The following is a 17,928-nucleotide window of genomic DNA, read 5'->3' as shown; positions in this document are numbered from 1 at the left end:
AACATTACTTTGAGGCAACTTGTAAGGGCAATGGAAACGACACTGTCTGCTACAGAGAAATTTGTTAATATAAAAGGTTTAGCTTATGCTTCTTTGAACTTTTTATTTAAAGGGCCATATTGTCCAAATAGCTCTCCTAAATTCTAAGAAGGCAGTTTTATTATGTATTGTCAGACTAACAAACATGGTTTAAGGCCAAATTTGTGATATGATAGTTACATTTTTTATATGCTATATATATTTTATAGTAAGCTGGGTCCTCAAGACAATCAGTACTAGGAGCATTATTTTACTATTTTAAATTATTATAGAGGCTAATGATATATGTTTGTGTATTTATATTATGTTATTGTGCTTAGCTATGATTGATATTAGTAATAGAAATTCCAATTATAAAATTGTTTCTGTGGAAATCTACTTTTCAATATCTGTTTGGTACACTTTCTGGAAATGCTTTGGGCAAAGAATGGAGTTGCTTATATATCTTTAACATGAAACTCAATAAGTAACCAAGAGCTTGTTTTGCCCCTAAAAAGCTTCAAATATTTTATTTATTTAGACTTGTATCTACCAAATGAAGACTACAAATAAAGCTATCCCTTCTTAAACTAAGGCTTAAGTTATAGCATTTCATCAGCCTTTATTATGCAATTTGTATCAAAGACAATTGTGTGCTTAATTTAAAAAATGATTTGCAATGATCTGAGCTCTGGAAGAGAACCCCAAGGCCTACCTACTGCATCTTTGGCTCTGCTGTCAAAGCTTCTCAGGTAATGGCAACGAATTCCTCTGCGGGACATTCCCCTATAGGTTCTTGCACTGTGCCTGTGCTCTGCAACAGTTGGTTTGCTAAAGCTTATGGTCTTTCCTGGGAGCAGAGAGCAAACTCAGCACCCAGATCTTGTTTTCTAGATTCTGTTTTCTAATAAAGGATCCAGAGCTCCTTGAAGAAATGGCTAGTTTCAGGGCTGGGGCAGATAGATTAGAAGATGAACCTGGAATATCTTGTGCCAGAATGCAAGAAAATAGTCAAAGAAAAATGCAGGCATGTCAAAAAGATACAGAAGCCAGCTTCAAGGGACTCTGTCCCATGAACCATATCTGGACAAATTTAACATTAAAATTGAAAGGAGAGAAACAAATTATAATCTATTGAATAAAATAGGAAACTATGAGTTCATACTAATAATGATAAATGCATGCAAAATAAATAGAAATTTTGATGAGGATTTTATGTAGTCTTAAAATATCTCCCCACAAAGTACTAAAATATTTGTTAACTGTGCAGTGTTGGTGTAATGGTGAGCATAGCTGCCTTCCAAAATACTTGTTAATCACAAAGGGAAAAATAGTAACTTCACAGTGGAGGAGCCTGGGAGACACCACCTTAATAAGAAATCAAAGCTATCATCAGTAATGGGACATTTGAAATTGTGTACCATCTGATAGGATGCAATGAGAAACACCACTTCACTTCCGTGCAATTCCCTCCAAGGATACATAACCTGAATCTAATCATGAGGACATTCTACAAAGTAATTGGCCTGTAATCTTCAAGGTGTCAAAGTCATACAGGTGAAGAAAAGTCTGAAAAACTGTTCCAGATTGGAAGAGGCTAAATAGAGGTGGCAGCTACTATGACTGGTGATTCTGAGTTAGATCCTTTTTGCTGTAAAGGACATTGTTGGGACAACTGGTCAAATTTGAGCAGGGTCCTTTAGGACAGGCCATATTGTGACATTTTGGGTCAGGTTCTTATCCTTAGTTCTTAGAGAGCAGGAAGAGACTCCAAATAAAGCATTTTTGCTTTTATTTTGGTTTAATGTGTGAAAACTATGCTCTTTGAACAATTTAAATGAAAGGGGGTGGGTTTTTTTTTGTTTAACTATGTTGACCTTCAGAGTGTTAATTGCTGTAAAGTAAATACTCATTTCAATAGTTGATATTTAAAATTTTATGGTAATTTTTTCAAAAGTTTCTGGTTGGCTTTTGTTTTTTAAAGAAACAAAAGCAACTTTTAAGCTTCCTTTTTCTAAATACCAAAGTGAGAGACTCAGATCTTGAAAAGAATACTTTTCTTCACAAAACCAGAACAGAATCATATAAGAACAAAGTGACAGGTTAAAATTAAAAGAGGTTATTTTTAAAAAGGAGCTCTATCAGCATTTTTAGAAGAAATGTACTGTGTGATATTTGACTTCTAATTAATTTTAGCTATCTTTCTCTTTGAAAGAAGAAGGGAGGAATGTTATGGAGGGTTACAAAAATATCTCTTTTGCTTTCCAAATTGATTTCAGTTCATGGTTATCCTGCATGGAAAATTGGTCAACTCTGGCCCAAGTCTTATTGGTAGTAATTTCATTTTTCAACCAACAAAGAGAAGAAGTAAGCTACCTTAAGAAAAAACAAACAAACTTGCTTTACTAAAAAATAACAGGGACATATTTTACATGATAAAAATGTATAAGCAATAATCATAGTAATATTGCCTCATACATGAAACTATGAAGACTGTTTTAGCTCTGAGATACGATGGTTTATTAGCCAGATTTCTAAAGCAAATGGATAAACCATTGTATCTTTTCTCTCCCTAAAGCCGTGTATCTAATGAGTGGGAAAATCCATCAGCCTCTAACAGAGAAGTGTCTCTGAGCTGCCTGCCTCCCACTCCTGCTGTTGCCTCTCTCCCTTAGGGCCTCTTCTCTAGTGGGGCTCATGCAGCAGCTGCTGTACCCTCTTCCTGCCCCGCATCACTTTTTATAACAGGCCATGTGCCCTCTCCTCTGCCACTAGCATTTCGCAAGTGTGACCTTGTCACTTCCTAGCTTAATCGCCTCTGCTAAGTACTTATAACACACAGGATGAAGTATAAGCTTATTTACAGGGCCCTGTGCTTAGAAGGGCCCGGACTTGATTAAATGCTCTGCTGTCAGCATCTTGAAATTCTTAATACTTTTTGGAGAGGGGGCTTGCCTTTTTATTTTGCACTAGGCCCCACAATTATGTAGCTGGCCCTGCTTGTTATCCCGGCACACACAACCTCCACCAGCTTGCTTCTACAGTTTTTTCTTCTCATTTCTCCCTGTGTACCACATACTCTATCCACAGGGATTCTTTCAACATGTTGCGCCTTTCCTCCACTTTCTGCCTTTGCCAAACTCCCCATTCTCTGCAAGGCTGATTGTTCCTCAAGGACTCAATGCAAATGTCACCTCTTATTTAAAATCCCACTCTGCAGGAATGAGCTGCTTTTTCTTTGCATGCTTTGTTCATATTTGTTAGAGCAACAGTTGGGTTCACACATAACTCCTTCACCAAAAGGTGTGGCTAAAAGTAGTATATCATGACCATTGATTCCATGGATGATGCCGTAATAAATAAATAAATAAATAAATACATCACTTTTTTAAAGGCAGAGTTGGATGTGCATATCTTTATTTGAAAAAAGATATGCATCTGATGCAAAGAGGAAAGACTTAGTGATACAAATAATGCCTACCATACGTAGCCTGAACTACTTAGGGAAAAAAGCAACTATATGTGATGTACTCATCTTTGTAGACATTGGCAGATATAAGAAAACATCTATCTGTATAAGACTCTACAGTTTCTTAAAGTACATTCTCATGTTCTATAACATGTAATCCTCATAAGAGCTCTGAAGGGTGGGTGTTATTTCTTATAGTAATAGTATTCCTGAAGGTTAAAAGACTTGAAGGAAGAGCCCTCAACCAACAAGTGATTGAGCTGGCACTCAAGTCCAGGGCTTTAAACTTCATGCCATGGTTTTTCAAACAAGCTTTGCGTCTTAGTCAACTTGAGCTGCAGTAACAAAATATCATAGTCTGGGCATCCTCACCAGCAGACATCTCACTAGAGGCCCGATGCATGAAATCTGTGCTGCCTCTGCCTCAGCCCCCTCCACTGAAGCTTTGTCCAGAAGGTCGTCCGGGAGGACATCTAGTCTAATTAGCATATTATGCTTTTATGATTATAGATGTTTTTGGAGACTGGGAAGTCCTGGCAGATTCCGTTTCTGGTGAAGGCCCACTTTCTGGATTGTAGATTGCTGCCTTCTCACTATTTGCTCACATGGTCTTTCCTTGGTGCATGTGAGTGGGCAGAGAGCTCTCTCTGACTCCCTCTTATTATAAGGGCACTAATTCCATCATGAGGGCCTCACCTTCATGACTTCATCTAAGCCTAATTACCTCCCAAAGGCTGCACCTCCAAATACCATCACATTGAGGGTTAGGCCTTCAACATACAAATTTTAGGGAGACACAGACATTCAGTCCAAAACACTCTGCTTCCATAGTATTAGCAAAATCATATTGGATCTTAACTATAGTAATGTGAGGAATGTTTTCTACATTTTTCTCACCTCAAAAAATAAAATTCAGATGTTTCCATTGGCAGGCTTCTCCCCCCCCCCCCCCCAAAGTGTAGAAAATATACATCCTTACTTGAAAATTTCTTCAAAGGTGCCTTGTCCAGGGGTCTACAGTGTCTGAACCAAGGGTAGAACTCGAGGCTTTCAAAAAGTGGGTCCTATTCATGCCCTATCAGTAGAACAGATTCACATGGTATAAGGTTTTTATTTATTACAGATGGTTGTTCTAGTTAAATAGGTTGTAATGAATAAAATATAATAACCTTGGCTTAAACAGCGGTTCTCAACCTGTGGGTCGCGACCCCTTTGGGGGTCGAATGACCCTTTCACAGGGGTCACCTAAGACCATCGGAAAACACATATATAATTACATATTGTTTTTGTGATTGACCACTATGCTTTAATTATGTTCAGTTTGTAACACTGAAATTGGGGGTCACCACAACATGAGGAACTGTATTAAAGGGTCGAGGCATTAGGAAGGTTGAGAACCACTGGCTTAAAAGAAAGAGCTACTTGGTTTGAGATGGAATCCTGATAATGCTATGATCAATTTTTTTATTTCACTGAAAGTGGGTCTCTTCATGAGATTAAAATTATCATTAATATATTTTCAAGGACAATGTAGAAAAGAAATGGAACATTATTTGTTTAGCAATCTGATCTTTATAATTAAATATGCCTTTAAAAATGGAGTCAGATAAATTATTACCTCCTAGAACACAGTCACCTTTTCTCCAGAGCTACCTAAGGGTGGTGTCTCACCCCAAGGAGTAGGGAGTGGAGGGAGATGGTAAAGCCTCTTTGAAATAAAGAAAATAAGAAAAAGAGGGAAGTGAAGAGAATTTCTGTTTGTTTTCTCCTTAAAGTTAGAGAAAGTACAAAAGACTCGTACTTTTTACATCTCTGACTATTGGAAAACATTTTCTACAAAAATGGAGTTTTTAAAAGCATGCAATATGTTTTTATAGTTATAAATAGATTTGAATGAATTTAGATTTAAGAAGATACAATCGATAGGCATTGAATATAGGACTATTTCTCCAAGAGTCTCTCCTTTCTCCCTAATTATCTTTTTTCAGGACAGGGTAAAGAGAGAGGGGCCCATACTTTAAATACCTTTAACCAACATCTCCATGCCCCTGGGTTAAGCTCCTGGATGGTTTCTGAGGTTTCTTATAATTATAAAATGTTTCTATTTTTATGAGAATGATAGTGTCCTTGTAGGACAGATGGAAGAACTGAGTTGTTCTCAATTTATCTTAATGCTTAAACATGCTTATAGCAAGTACTTTACGTTATATTGTATCTCACATAGACATCTCTTACCAGCAATGTAATTTTATTTCTATAGGGAAGAGTTCGAGAAGTATTGAGAAGATGATGTTAATAAGTCAGTCGTCTTGGCCTAGATGCATTTACTCAATCAACAAACATTGAGTGACCTCTGTTATATATGCCAAGCATTGTGCTAGGTGCTGGGAACACAGAGATGACAAAAAATGATCTATGTTTGTTAGGAAATAAGGGCTCTTTGAATAATAGAGTATGGTAAGCATTTAATAAGGTTATATGGAAGCTTTGTCTCTAGGAACACAGCCAACAGAGTAAATAGCTTAACCTTGGAGAAAATGGGAATTGTAAAAAATCAGTCCACAGAGGTGGTGGCACAATGTGAATCTTAAATGATGAAAGTTTTAATACGGAAAAGATGGGGAAGGGTAAATGTGACAAACTTTCATAATGGATAGTACCTAAAATTTAGGGGGAAAAACAAATAGTTTATTTGGAGCAGATGTAGGGACAAATGAATTAATATATTATCGTTGGTTTTTATTAATAGAAAAATTGTAAATAATGCATGGGTTTATGTAGATTAGACCTCTTTTCTAGCATTCTCAGACCTAATATCCCTAGACATCAAAAGGGGAAATGAAGAAAGTCTTTCTAAGGCCTATAAAATTATTCTTAGAGAAAGACTTAGGATATGGTCCTCACTTCTGTTCCAGTCTTTTAGAGAAAGACTTAGATTTAAGCGATAGCAGTTTGTTGAGAAAAATGAAAATAATGATGACCAGACCAGAAATATGTTAAACATAAAGCTATTCGGAATGTGTTCCTGATTTTTTTAGATTTGAACCTAAAAATATCTTAGTTTGAATACTGAGAGGTGTTTTATCAGCATCTTGAGACTACATATGGGTGCAGTTCCTTTCTGTCAATTCCAGGCTTGACTTGGACCTAATTCAGGTCCTCTGAGTAAAAATCAGCAATGTGTCTGTAGGAGGGGGGCACCCATTCTTGCAGGTGATGGAGTGGCTTGAGAGAGTGAGGGCCTTCATTGTCATATAGCTCTATAGTAATGAATAATGTTTGCTTTCTGTAATTCCACAATTGTGGTTATGTGGTTTTCAGTGGTCTAGTAGATAAAAAGGGAATGAATGGTATCATCAGCCCAGCTATTTCTTAGCTTTATTCTCTACCATTTAAGCCAGAGTTGATTTTTGCCTCCATTTCTAGTAAGTTGATTGCCTTGAACATCTCATATCAATTATCAGAGTTGTGGGTTTTTTTGCTTCTTAGTTTTTGGTTTCAGCCACTAGGCTGAGAGACAGTGGGCCAAGACCATCTCAGAATGGGAGGGGGGCATGATTGTATTTGGCCACAACTGTAAGTAGCAGGATGCCAGCCAATCCAATTTCAAATACTAACTGGTTCAAATCAGTAGGAATAATTAGCAGCATTGAGTATCTTTGCATAATGATGTGTAGTATTCTAATAGTGGAATTCTTTAGTTCTTTAATTTATTGAAGAATTTATAACCACATGATTTCTGTGAGACATTGAGTAAATGGAGAGCCTGGAGGAATGCCACATTGTCGTTCTCCATAAATTTAATTGAAATGTTTCATGCAGTCCCAATAAAAACTGAGACTAAAAAAGTAAGGATAACGAATAAACTTTTGAAAAAGAGTAATAATAACAGAGACTTGCATTGTCAGAAATATTAAAACTTATCTTAAAGCTAGAATAATTAAAGCTAGGGTATTATGAAAGAACAGAAAAGTCTATAATAATAAAAGTATAATATGCTAATTAGACCAGACCGGCAAACGACCTTCCAGACGTCATTCCGGATGTCCTTCTGGATGAAGCCAAAGTGGCAGGGGCCAAGGCAGAGGTGGCTAGGGTCAATCAGGCAGGCAGACGAGCAGTTAGGGGCATCAGGCAGGCAGGCAGAGTGATTAGGGGCGATCAGGCAGGCAGGCAGAGGCAATTAGGGGCAATCAGGCAGACTGGCAAGCAGGGGCGATGAGGCAGGCAGGCAGGCGAGTGGTTAGGAGCCAGTGGTCTCGGATAGTGAGAGGGATGTCCGACTTCTAGACATTCCAGGCAGAGGGAGCAGCAAGAGCAAAAGCATTGAGTGTACTTGGAGATCACTGTGTGTTTAAGGAACTCCTCGGGGCCTCTGTGCTGGAACTGGGGAGCAACTGGGGGAGAAGTAGGTGGAGATAAGTTCAGAGAGAATTAGGTTGTTGCCCAAGACGTTGGCCCTTACTGTGAGTGAGATGGAACTCTGGGAGGTTTGTGAGGAGAGGAGAGTCATGAGCTGACCTACGTTAAAAAACGAGAAAGCCTGAGGCAGTGAAGGTAAGTTAAGAGAAAAGCAGCAGTGTTAACTAGAATATGATTCACAATAATCCAGGTATAAGTTCAAATGTTATTTATCTTGAAGAACTTGCATCAGAAGCCATTTTGCTTATTCTAATGTGAACACAAAGAAAGAGTTTACTTTAGGGTTCTTATTAAATAACGTTTTTTTCCAAAAGTGTCTCTGAATGTGTTTTTTTTTGTTTTTTTTGTTTGTTTGTTTGTTTGTTTGTTTGTTTGTTTTTAGCAGCATATCTATACCAGGCTGCAACATAAGTACATCCTATGAGACTTGGAAAAAATAAGTTTGATTAAGGGGTTGTGAAGTGGCTTTTATTACTAGAGAGAAATTTTCCTAAATGTCAGTATATGGTGCTAGTATGGCAACATACTTTGGTTTTCTCAAAATAAAGAGATAAATTTCTCCTATTTTATAGTTAATAAAAGGTATTCTTCAGCTTCTTGATTTTGTCCTCCTCCCCACCCTCCCTTATGAATTGGTGCCTCTAATAAAAGATTTTTTATTTACTTGTGGTAAATTCTGCGAACCATTTATAGTGAGACATGTTGGATCAGCTATATGAAATGACAGCTCTGTGTCTATCTGGCTCTCCATTACATGAGCACATATAGTAACTCACTTATGTGGAATAGTAAGTGTGCCTTTCACAGCAGACAAGATATTTGCCATACAGTTAATACCCTCCGGTTTATTCATGGATTCCTACCTGGGGTCAATACTTTTCACTGAGTCTAACCAAGAACCACATCTCTTGTGAACAGGCTCTTTAGTTTTAGACATAAATCCTTTAGGTCAGGAGTGGAAGCTTCCTGGGTTAGTGCTGCATACTCTGTGATGCGCTAATTTGCCTGTGTGCGAATGGAGAATCATTTCGTTTAGAAACTGGATTTTTAAATGAATTCTCATCAGTTTCCAAAGATAAGCTTTCTTAGTCCACTGAACTTCACTGAGTGATATGAGTGTGGGATTACTTGAGGAGAGAAAGGGGAGACCAACTTTTGTGGATTGCCTCCTGTATGCCAGTAGATAACACTTGAACCTCACACAGAGACAAGGGATGTCAAAGTCATTTAGCAAGTAAGTGTGGAAATGAAATTGGTACCCATGTCTGGGTGACCTCACAGTCTATGCTATCTTCTCAAAAGGACTCACTAGTGCAGGCAGGCGTAAACATTATGGTTACATCAGATGAGTCCTGTTTTCCCAGGGTCTTATTCGCAATCTGTTATTTCCATGAGCTCTGTTTGGAACTTAATGGTCTTGTGAAGTCTTCCTTGTGTCACTTTGTAGCTCTGTTACTGTTCTGTGTGGATTTTTAAATGTAGTGACTATTAACTATTACCCAAGCTTTTAAATGCCAATAGAATCCTATTACTTTTATTTTCATTTTAATAAGATGAACTTTTGTTTTAACATATCACACTTTAAAATACATTACAGCATAAAGACTTCTTCCTGAGATAATGAAGCATCAGTTTGCAATTAAAATCACAAAGCCAGTGATATTTAAAGAGTATATAACATTATGATGTGAATCATGTTTTATTATTTGTATCTAAGGGTTTAAAAAGTAGTCATTGATTTTTGGAAAGAGAACTGATTAAGGAACATCCCTCCAACTCTGTGACAACACTAGAATTTTATTGTGGAATTATTGTGTTGTCTTTATATCATGTCTTAGATCGTCTCATGGTTGCCTAAAATTATCCTGGTCTAAATTTTATATCAAATTAGGGGGTAAAAAGAGTTTGGAAGGACAATGGCATAAGTGCTTAATTGCCATATATTAATTCTCTCCCCATTTGTGTTTTCTCCCCAGGAGAAAAATTCAAAGTGGAAACAAAGACGATTGCTGCTGACTTTGCATCCGAAGATATATATGATAAAATTAAAACAAGCTTGGAAGGCCTTAAAATTGGTGTTTTAGGTTTGTATCTTTGCCACAGTTATATATTCTTTTTGCATTTATTGTTTGATTTTTACTATGATTATATGTTTTCTTTTTGGAGGTTAGGTGCTCAGTTGATAAAACTAGTGAGTCAAAAATTATCTTATTAATACAATTGATTATTAGATTATATTAATCTATATTTACTTGAATCTTTGTATTTTTAGTTATATTTTAATGACTATTCTTCATTTGGTTGTTTTCTCTGCTTGCTTTATTTCCAGTCTCTCATTCTCTGTATATATTTATATTTGTATCATAGTAATCCTGTAAGGTGAAGGATGCTTACCCATATTTATGGTTGAGAAATGAAGGCTTAGAAAAGCATTTCTCATTTATGTATGTATATTTTTGTTTTACACATATAAAGAATAAGATCTTATGCTCTTTAGCCCCAAACCAATTTTTAAAAATATTTTTATTTAGAGAGGAAGGGAGAGTGGGAGAGAGAGAAAAACACATCAATGATGAAAGAGAATCATTGATCTCCTGCCTCCTGAACACCCCCTACTAGGTAGGGATCAAGCCTGCAACCCAGGTATGTGCCCTGACCAGTAATCAAACCATGACCCCCTGGTTCATAGGTCAGTGCTTAACCACATTGCCATGCTGGCTGGGCCCCAACCAATTTTTGTCCCCTTGGGGGAGACATCACCCCTGTTGAAGATGTGGCTAAGAGAGCTTAGGGTCTTGCCTAAGGCCACATAAAGACTGAGTGACACAACTGGCATTTAGCCCCCTCTTTTTTTTTTTAAATCTAAGTCTGCTACTCTCTTTTGTCACACCTTGCTCTTATTAACAAAAAACATGATTTTTTGAGATATGGAAGTATTGTACTTTATTATGAAAAATATTCGCCAGCTTTTAAGGAAAGAAAACGGGCTTTGAAAAGTTATCCAAAATTCTTTGAGCCATTTCTGTGAAGAAATAGGGTATGTAGTTCAGAAAAACTTTCCTCTGCTGAACCTTCTTATCTCCCTGCCTAAATTGGTGTGAACCTGGGAATTGCCATGTCTTCTTTATCCTATCTAATAAAGCGGGAATATGCTAATTGACCCTCACACCATCACAAAGATGGCAGCGCCCACAGCCAATAAGAAGGGAATATGCTAATTGGATGCCCCGCCCTCAGAGATATCAGCACCCACAGCCAATAAGGAGGAAATATGCTCATTGACTGCCCTGCCCTCAAAAATGGTGGCACCCACAGCCAATAAGGAGGGAATATGCTAATTGACTGCCACGTCCTCAAAGATGGCGGCACCCATAGCCAATAAGGAGGGAATATGCTAATTACTGCCCCGCCCTCAAAGATGGCAGCACCTACAGCCACAAGATGGCAGCGCCCAATCCCCTCAGCCCCGCCAGGGTGCCTGCCTCCAGAGTCCCCCAGTCCCCTTAGCCCTCCAGCTGCCCAGGGCTGGCCTGAGGCACAGTAACTAGGGCTGGCTGAGGCTTGAACTGCCTGCAGTGGCAGCAGCAGAGGTGTGATGGGAGCATCGCCTTCCCCTGATCGCCAGGTCACCTCCCACCCCTGAGGGCTCCCAGACTGTGAGAGGGGCAGGCCGGGCTGAGGGGCCCCCCTCCAGTGCATGAATTTTCATGCACCAGGCCTCTAGTTGGACTATAAAAGGAGAAGAAACAAAGAGAAAGCTTTAAAAAAGTTTTCTAACATTTCTTTATTCACAACCTCACCTCCTTTCCTCATACTATAAAAAAATGGTTCTTCATATAATTTCTTGGTAATGCAATTTAAAAACAAGTTAAACATATATATCCCTACACAGTGCCTTAAACCTGGCTTAGCCATGCCATCTTTTTCAGCTCCTGCATGGTCCATATCACACATCACCATGCCCCACCTACCCACACTGCTACTGCCTCACTTATAGGAGAGCCAGTAGCAAAATATGAGTGAAGACACAGGTCTAGTTTTTGCCTTCTGTCTACATGTTCTTCTTGTGTCAATACTTATAATGTTGCCTGGAGTCTTTCATAATTCTTCTTTTCTCAGCTTAGATCTGGAACACCTGCAGCACCACTAACATCTGTAAAATTCTTCACTTTTTTAAACTCCCAAATCAGTAGCAGCTATGACTTATTAATTAGGATAGATACTGCCATAGTCCGTCATAATCCATTTCAAACTAGGCATGCTCTGAAGAATGAAGGCTGGCTTAGGCAGAGACATGGATTGAGGAGCTCTAATGAGCGGAGACACACCTTCAACTTGTGTTCTTGGAGAAAAAAATTTTCTTTCAGAAGTAGTTTTGTTAATCACAATTGTTCTTAGCTTTAAATACATTTTAGCTGCTTTTCACTGGGTAACTTTGAACTATAAATACTTAGAGCCGCCCTGACCAGTTTGGCTCAGTGGATAGAGCGTCGGCCTGCGGACCGAAGGGTCCTGGGTTCGATTCCAGTCAAGGGCATGTACCTTGGTTGTGGGCATATTCCCAGTGAGGGGTGTGCAGGAGGCAGCTGATAGATGTTCCTCTCTCATCGATGTTTCTAACTCTCTATCCTTCTCCCTTCCTCGCTGTAAAAAATCACTAAAATATATTTTTTAAAAAATACTTAGAGCCGATGCCCTTGAAGATGTAAAAGTTGGGCATCTGGTTGCTGTCAGACTGCAGGGTCAAAAAAGGCGTTCTTCATCTGTTCTTTCCTGACTCAATATATAGAAAGTCTACAGTATGAGTTTAGGCACAACAGACAGATCTGTTAAGAATGGGAATACAGGGCATGTGATTCTGAAGCATGTTTTCCCCACTTCTAGAATCCTAGGACTTGTGTCAGTACATAAACATTGATATGTAGACATATGGACTGATGTTTTTCTAGGCCACATATGCTAATGGAACCATTGTTTCTGTAATCCAGCTCCTTAGTAAATTGCAATTGCAGTTCATATTATACCTCCATTCATTCATTCATTCATTCATTCATCAATGAACTAGAGACCCAACAGTGAACAAGAAAGTGCCTGATATTATTGTAGTATAATGTTCTAATGGGAAAGATAACACTTTAAAGTTACACTATAATTAAATAATTCTGATTGAATACTTATTGAGACATACACACAACATTATTTTTGATTTCTACTTGGTTACAGATTAATAATAAAAATAATTATAGGTAATATTTACATAATCCTTTAAAGTTTATAGCAGCACTTTTGAATACATTATCTTATTAACTGGCTATCCATTTAATTTTCTTCCTCCTCTACCACACCTGTCTCCTTAATCATAAGCTTTGCATAATTATTATTGACAGTTGTTAGCAGATACCTTATACTTATGTACATTGCATTATAATTTTAGTTTGTCAAGATTTTTGAGAGAATTATAAAGACACCTTTATGAGCTAATTTTATCTTATTGCTAGGTCATATTTCAACTCTTATAGTGTGGGTACAGAACTTAGGGGCGGTACAGTGTTTATGTTTTCTTTTTCTTATGATTACCGGGTCTGTAGTTCCTTGCCGGGGTCCAACCCCAGCGGGTCCAGGGGTCCACGCTGTCTCCGTGTCCTTCCTTCTTCGCCGACTCCGTCCACACCTTTGGGGACCCCTGGACCTGCTGGGGTTGGACCCCGGCAGTTCCTTCACCTTCTTTCTTCCCTCTCTCATCCCCATCCAGATCATACATGCCCCCACCTCTGTCCAATAAGGGGGAAATAATCTTATTTTCCTACTTCTTCTGCTTAATGTCAATCTCCCCTAATATTCCCTTATTTTAGGGAATTGATTTCTGGTAAGATCTAGCAATTCATATTAAGTTACAGGAAGGAATTTTTTTCTACTGATTATTAACAAAACCAGTAATGATAAAAAGAAAAATAAATCACCACAGTACACTCCATTTGTTTGAATAACATTAACTACCAAAGTATAGTCAGTGCTTAATAAAGAAAATTAATATTTCCTGAACTACCAAGGAAAATGCTAAAGCCCTTTGTCATGAGAGAAACATTAAGTTTTCAATAAGATAAGTGGAAGGAAAACAGCCACAAATTGTGTGAATTCATACTGAAAGGTCACGGTAACTTGATAAGACTCTAAATGCATAAGGTTGAGGAGTTGGATTCTTAACGCTGTTATGTAAAATAAGTAAGCATCTGCTGTCTTCTCTCGGGCAAATGCCAGGAAACACAGAGTTGAGAAAGATTAAAAAATTTCAACTATTCAGAGAAAATGACATCAATATTGCTTTGAGTAAGCAAACAATTGGTTAACAAAATGGGACTGCTCTAATGCTTACTTGATTCCTCAAGAGACTCTCATGTGTGCTCCAAATTGGTTTGGAGGACTTTGCACAATGTATCGTGGGAGGCATAATTTACCAAGGCCAACGGAGTAGCCTTGGATTTCAAGTATGCCACAGATAATACTTATTTCAAATTACACTGCTATGAGTTTTTAACTTTTAAAAAAGTGAATTTTAGAATTAAAAATAGAAGGGTCTTCCTGGAAAAATATAGTTACTTAGTTTGTGATTCATTTAATAAGTAAATCAATCATAGCTTTTATTCCAACTTTTAATGCATCCTACCCTAAACCAAGAATTTCCACACCAAATGCTGTGAAGGTCTTCTGCATCCCATACTGCCATTGTTTATATAAGTTATAGAAACCAGAGAGTCCATGGTGCAGACAGCGGGACTTGTGATGCCATGCTGGTGCTGGCTGAGTGTATTTAGGCCTATTTATTACTGTTAAAAAACAAAATTAAACCAAGTAAATGTGAAGCTCTAATTGGCCCTATTAAGGGATTCATGATTTGGGCAGCATCCCATCTAGCAACTAGAAGGGCATTCTGAGTGTTGTACAAAATGGAAGGTTTTTATAGGAGGAAGTGTGGGGCAAGGGAGCTATTAACAAAAGGAAAGAAAGGATTATGTATCTGTTTATACTTAAGTTTCCAAAGCTTCTTAACAAAAGACCCAAGGGTATTATTAGCTACTTGGGGGAAAGGACCAGTTAGCTTACAAATGGCAAATTCCCAGGTAATTAATTGGGATGGCTTTCTTAGAGTTCAGTCCCTAAAGTATCAAAGGGAGAAGAAATCGATGTAGGCCAAGGAGAGGGAGACACAGGTTGAGGAAACTGTCTCTACGTTCCCCCAAGGAAGGATATGTGCATACCAGGAAGTTATGCAGCTTCCCAGCCTCGATTGATGAGGGAAGTTACAGAGGGTTTAGAACTATGCAGAGCTGCAGGTTATCTTCTTGCCATTCTCAGAACTTTACTAATGAGAAGTTAGTTTTAAATTGCCTTTTGAAATGTAAGTAGCTCTGAAAGAACCCATGTCATCTTCATTTATATCTTACTAGAGGCCTGGTGCACAGATTCGTGCACGGGTGGGTCCCTTGGCCTGGCCGGCGATCAGGGCCGATCGGGCCAGCCGGCTGGGGGGAGGGACCGCGGGAGGTTGGCTGGCTGTGGGAGCGCGCTGACCATCAGGGGGCTGCTCCTGTGTTGAGCATGTGCCCCCTGGTGGTCAGTGCATGTCATAGCCACCGGCTAGTCGTCCTGTCGTAAGGGTCACTTATGCTTTTCTATATATAGATTGGGATTGGTACATTCAGTTTATTACCTGTCTACTTGCTGGATCAGTCACCTTGAGGAAATGACTATCTTAGTAAGTGAAATACATGGAAAAATTATTTTGAAATAGAAAAGAAGAGGCTTAAAGAGAAGATTATAGGGGTAGGTTAGTGATCAGTGAGATCCTTGAGGGGAGGAAAATAGAAGGGGAAAAAGTAATTAGTTAAGAGAACAGCAAAGATAAACTTCATACTTTTGGAAGTAATCTCCTCCATCCACTCTCTTTTTCTTTTTTCCTTCCCTGTAGCCCAGGCATAAAATGGCTCAGGCCCCAGAAGGGTAGAGGCTATTAGCCTAGTTACAGAGGAAAGGATTATAGGAGCATGATAGGATGCTCGTTTCCTGAGACCGTGGAGTATCTCTATTATACTGGGATATGATTTTTTGTGCTTTCTAGAGGTTTGGGACACTTCTAAAACTTCGCTTTTGTAATGTAATCAAATTCTGACCCTGACCACCCAGAGTTAGTGTAGACTCCGTAAGTTCAGGGGCACAATTCCCAACAATACTGCCCTTACTTCTGATACTACCTATAAATTTGGAGCTCCCCAGGCCAAACACTGCACTTCTGACCAACTCATTACAAATTCAGGTTTAATATTTGCTGGAACTTCTTACAGAGCTTAAGAAAACAGCTTTCATATGAAGGATGCAAATCAAGACCAGTCCAATGAAGAGTCACATGGGGCAAGGTCTGAGAGGGTTTGGAACACAGAGCTACTGGTCCTCTCCTTGTAGAGTGAGGACTCATCACACTCCCCTCACACTGATTGTTCACCAACCAGACAGCTCTCTGAGCTTCAGTGTCCAGAGTCTCTGTTGGGTTTCATTCTGTAGGCATGACTCATTTCTCCAGTGACTGAACTCATTTTGCAGCCCTGCTCCCTTTTCCAGAGATTGGGCTGGCTCAGAGCCCCAACCAACCCTCTAGTTACACAGTTGTTCTTCACCGTGACCATTCCTCATTCTGAATCATCTTGGTAGTATAAACTCTGGTGTGATCCACAGGCCCACCAGGAATAACAAAGACAATCCTGTTACCCTGGAAATTCCAAAGGTTTAGAACATCTACCCTAGGGATCTGAAAAAGACCAAAAAAATTATGATACAGCAGCTCTCCTTTCCTATTTGTTGATTGATTCATTCAATCATATACTGATTCATTCAACAAGTAAAAGGTGACAGATTTGTAGAGAAACCAGAGTATCAACAAGTAAAATTTCAGAGATAGAGCAGTAAGTAAAACTGATATTGTTCCTGCTCTCATAGAAGTCAGCCATTGAACAAGTAATTGGGAGTGTGTTGCATGTCATGAAAGAGTATGTTACTGAGAAAGCTAAGGGTGTTTAAGATGTTCTCTCTGAGAAAGTAATGTTTAACTTGAGACCTGAAGGCTGATTAACCCTGGAAGGAGAGCTGTGGGAAGGGTTTCTGGGTAGAAAACAGAAAGTACAGAGCCCTAAGGAAAATGTGCTTGGCAAGTTGGGGGAACTGGTAGAGGACCTATAGATCTAGAGCATAGATTGCAGAGGAAGTGGCTGGAGTCTGGAGATGAAGCAGGGCCAGATCACAAAAAGGCTTAGAAAACCAGGTTTATTAACTTTTGGACTTTATTGGAAGGACAATGTAGACACTGTAGAGCTTTAAGCAGTAAATTGACATCATAATAGAATTTTAGAGAGATCATTCTGACTCCCAAGTTGAAGCAGACAAGAATTGATAAAAGGAGACCAGTATGTCTATTTCAGCAGTGAAACATAATATAATGATGGTTTCATATTAGGATGATGGCAGTGGGAGTCGGATGACTGGAGAGATGTTTAGGAAGTAGAAACAGAACCAGAAAACAACAAGAAAGCCCACTGCATGGGAGAACATATTTGCCAATGATATCTCCGATAAGGGTTTAATCTCCAACATTTACAGGGAACTCATACAACTTAACAAAAGGAAGATAAACAACCCAATCAAAAATGGGCAATGGACCTAAATAGATACGTTTCGAAAGAGGACATAAGGAAGGCCAAGAGACATTTGAAAACATGCTCAAAGTTACTAATCATCTGAGAGATACAAATCAAAAAACAGCAATGAGATACCATCTCACATCTGTCAGAATGGCTATCATCAACAAATCAACAAACGACAAGTGCTGGCGAGGATGTGGAGAAAGGAACTCTCATACACTGCTGGTGGGAATGCAGACTGGTGCAGCCACTGTGGAAAACAGTATGGAGTTTCCTCAAAAATTAAAAATGGAACTCCCATTTGACCCAGTAATCCCACTTCTAGGACTATAT

At 38.8% G+C, this 17,928-nt stretch overlaps 1 protein-coding gene across 5 annotated transcripts in view; it reads left to right on the top strand.

The window, feature by feature from the left end:
* HSD17B12 (hydroxysteroid 17-beta dehydrogenase 12) overlaps nt 1-17,928 on the top strand; it is a 137,747-nt gene that overhangs the window by 82,663 nt on the left and 37,156 nt on the right. For all 5 annotated transcript variants that reach the window (XM_036326127.1, XM_036326128.1, XM_036326129.1 and 2 more), the window contains one exon: nt 9,886-9,993. In XM_036326127.1, the coding sequence (XP_036182020.1) occupies nt 9,886-9,993 (108 nt within the window). The remainder of the gene's footprint in view (nt 1-9,885; nt 9,994-17,928) is intronic.

The sequence above is a fragment of the Myotis myotis genome, unplaced genomic scaffold (genome assembly GCF_014108235.1).
Source record: "Myotis myotis isolate mMyoMyo1 unplaced genomic scaffold, mMyoMyo1.p scaffold_m19_p_10, whole genome shotgun sequence".
Taxonomy (NCBI): Eukaryota; Metazoa; Chordata; class Mammalia; order Chiroptera; family Vespertilionidae; genus Myotis; species Myotis myotis.
Note: the sequence above shows the minus strand (reverse complement) of the source record. Positions and strands in the feature narration are given on the sequence as shown.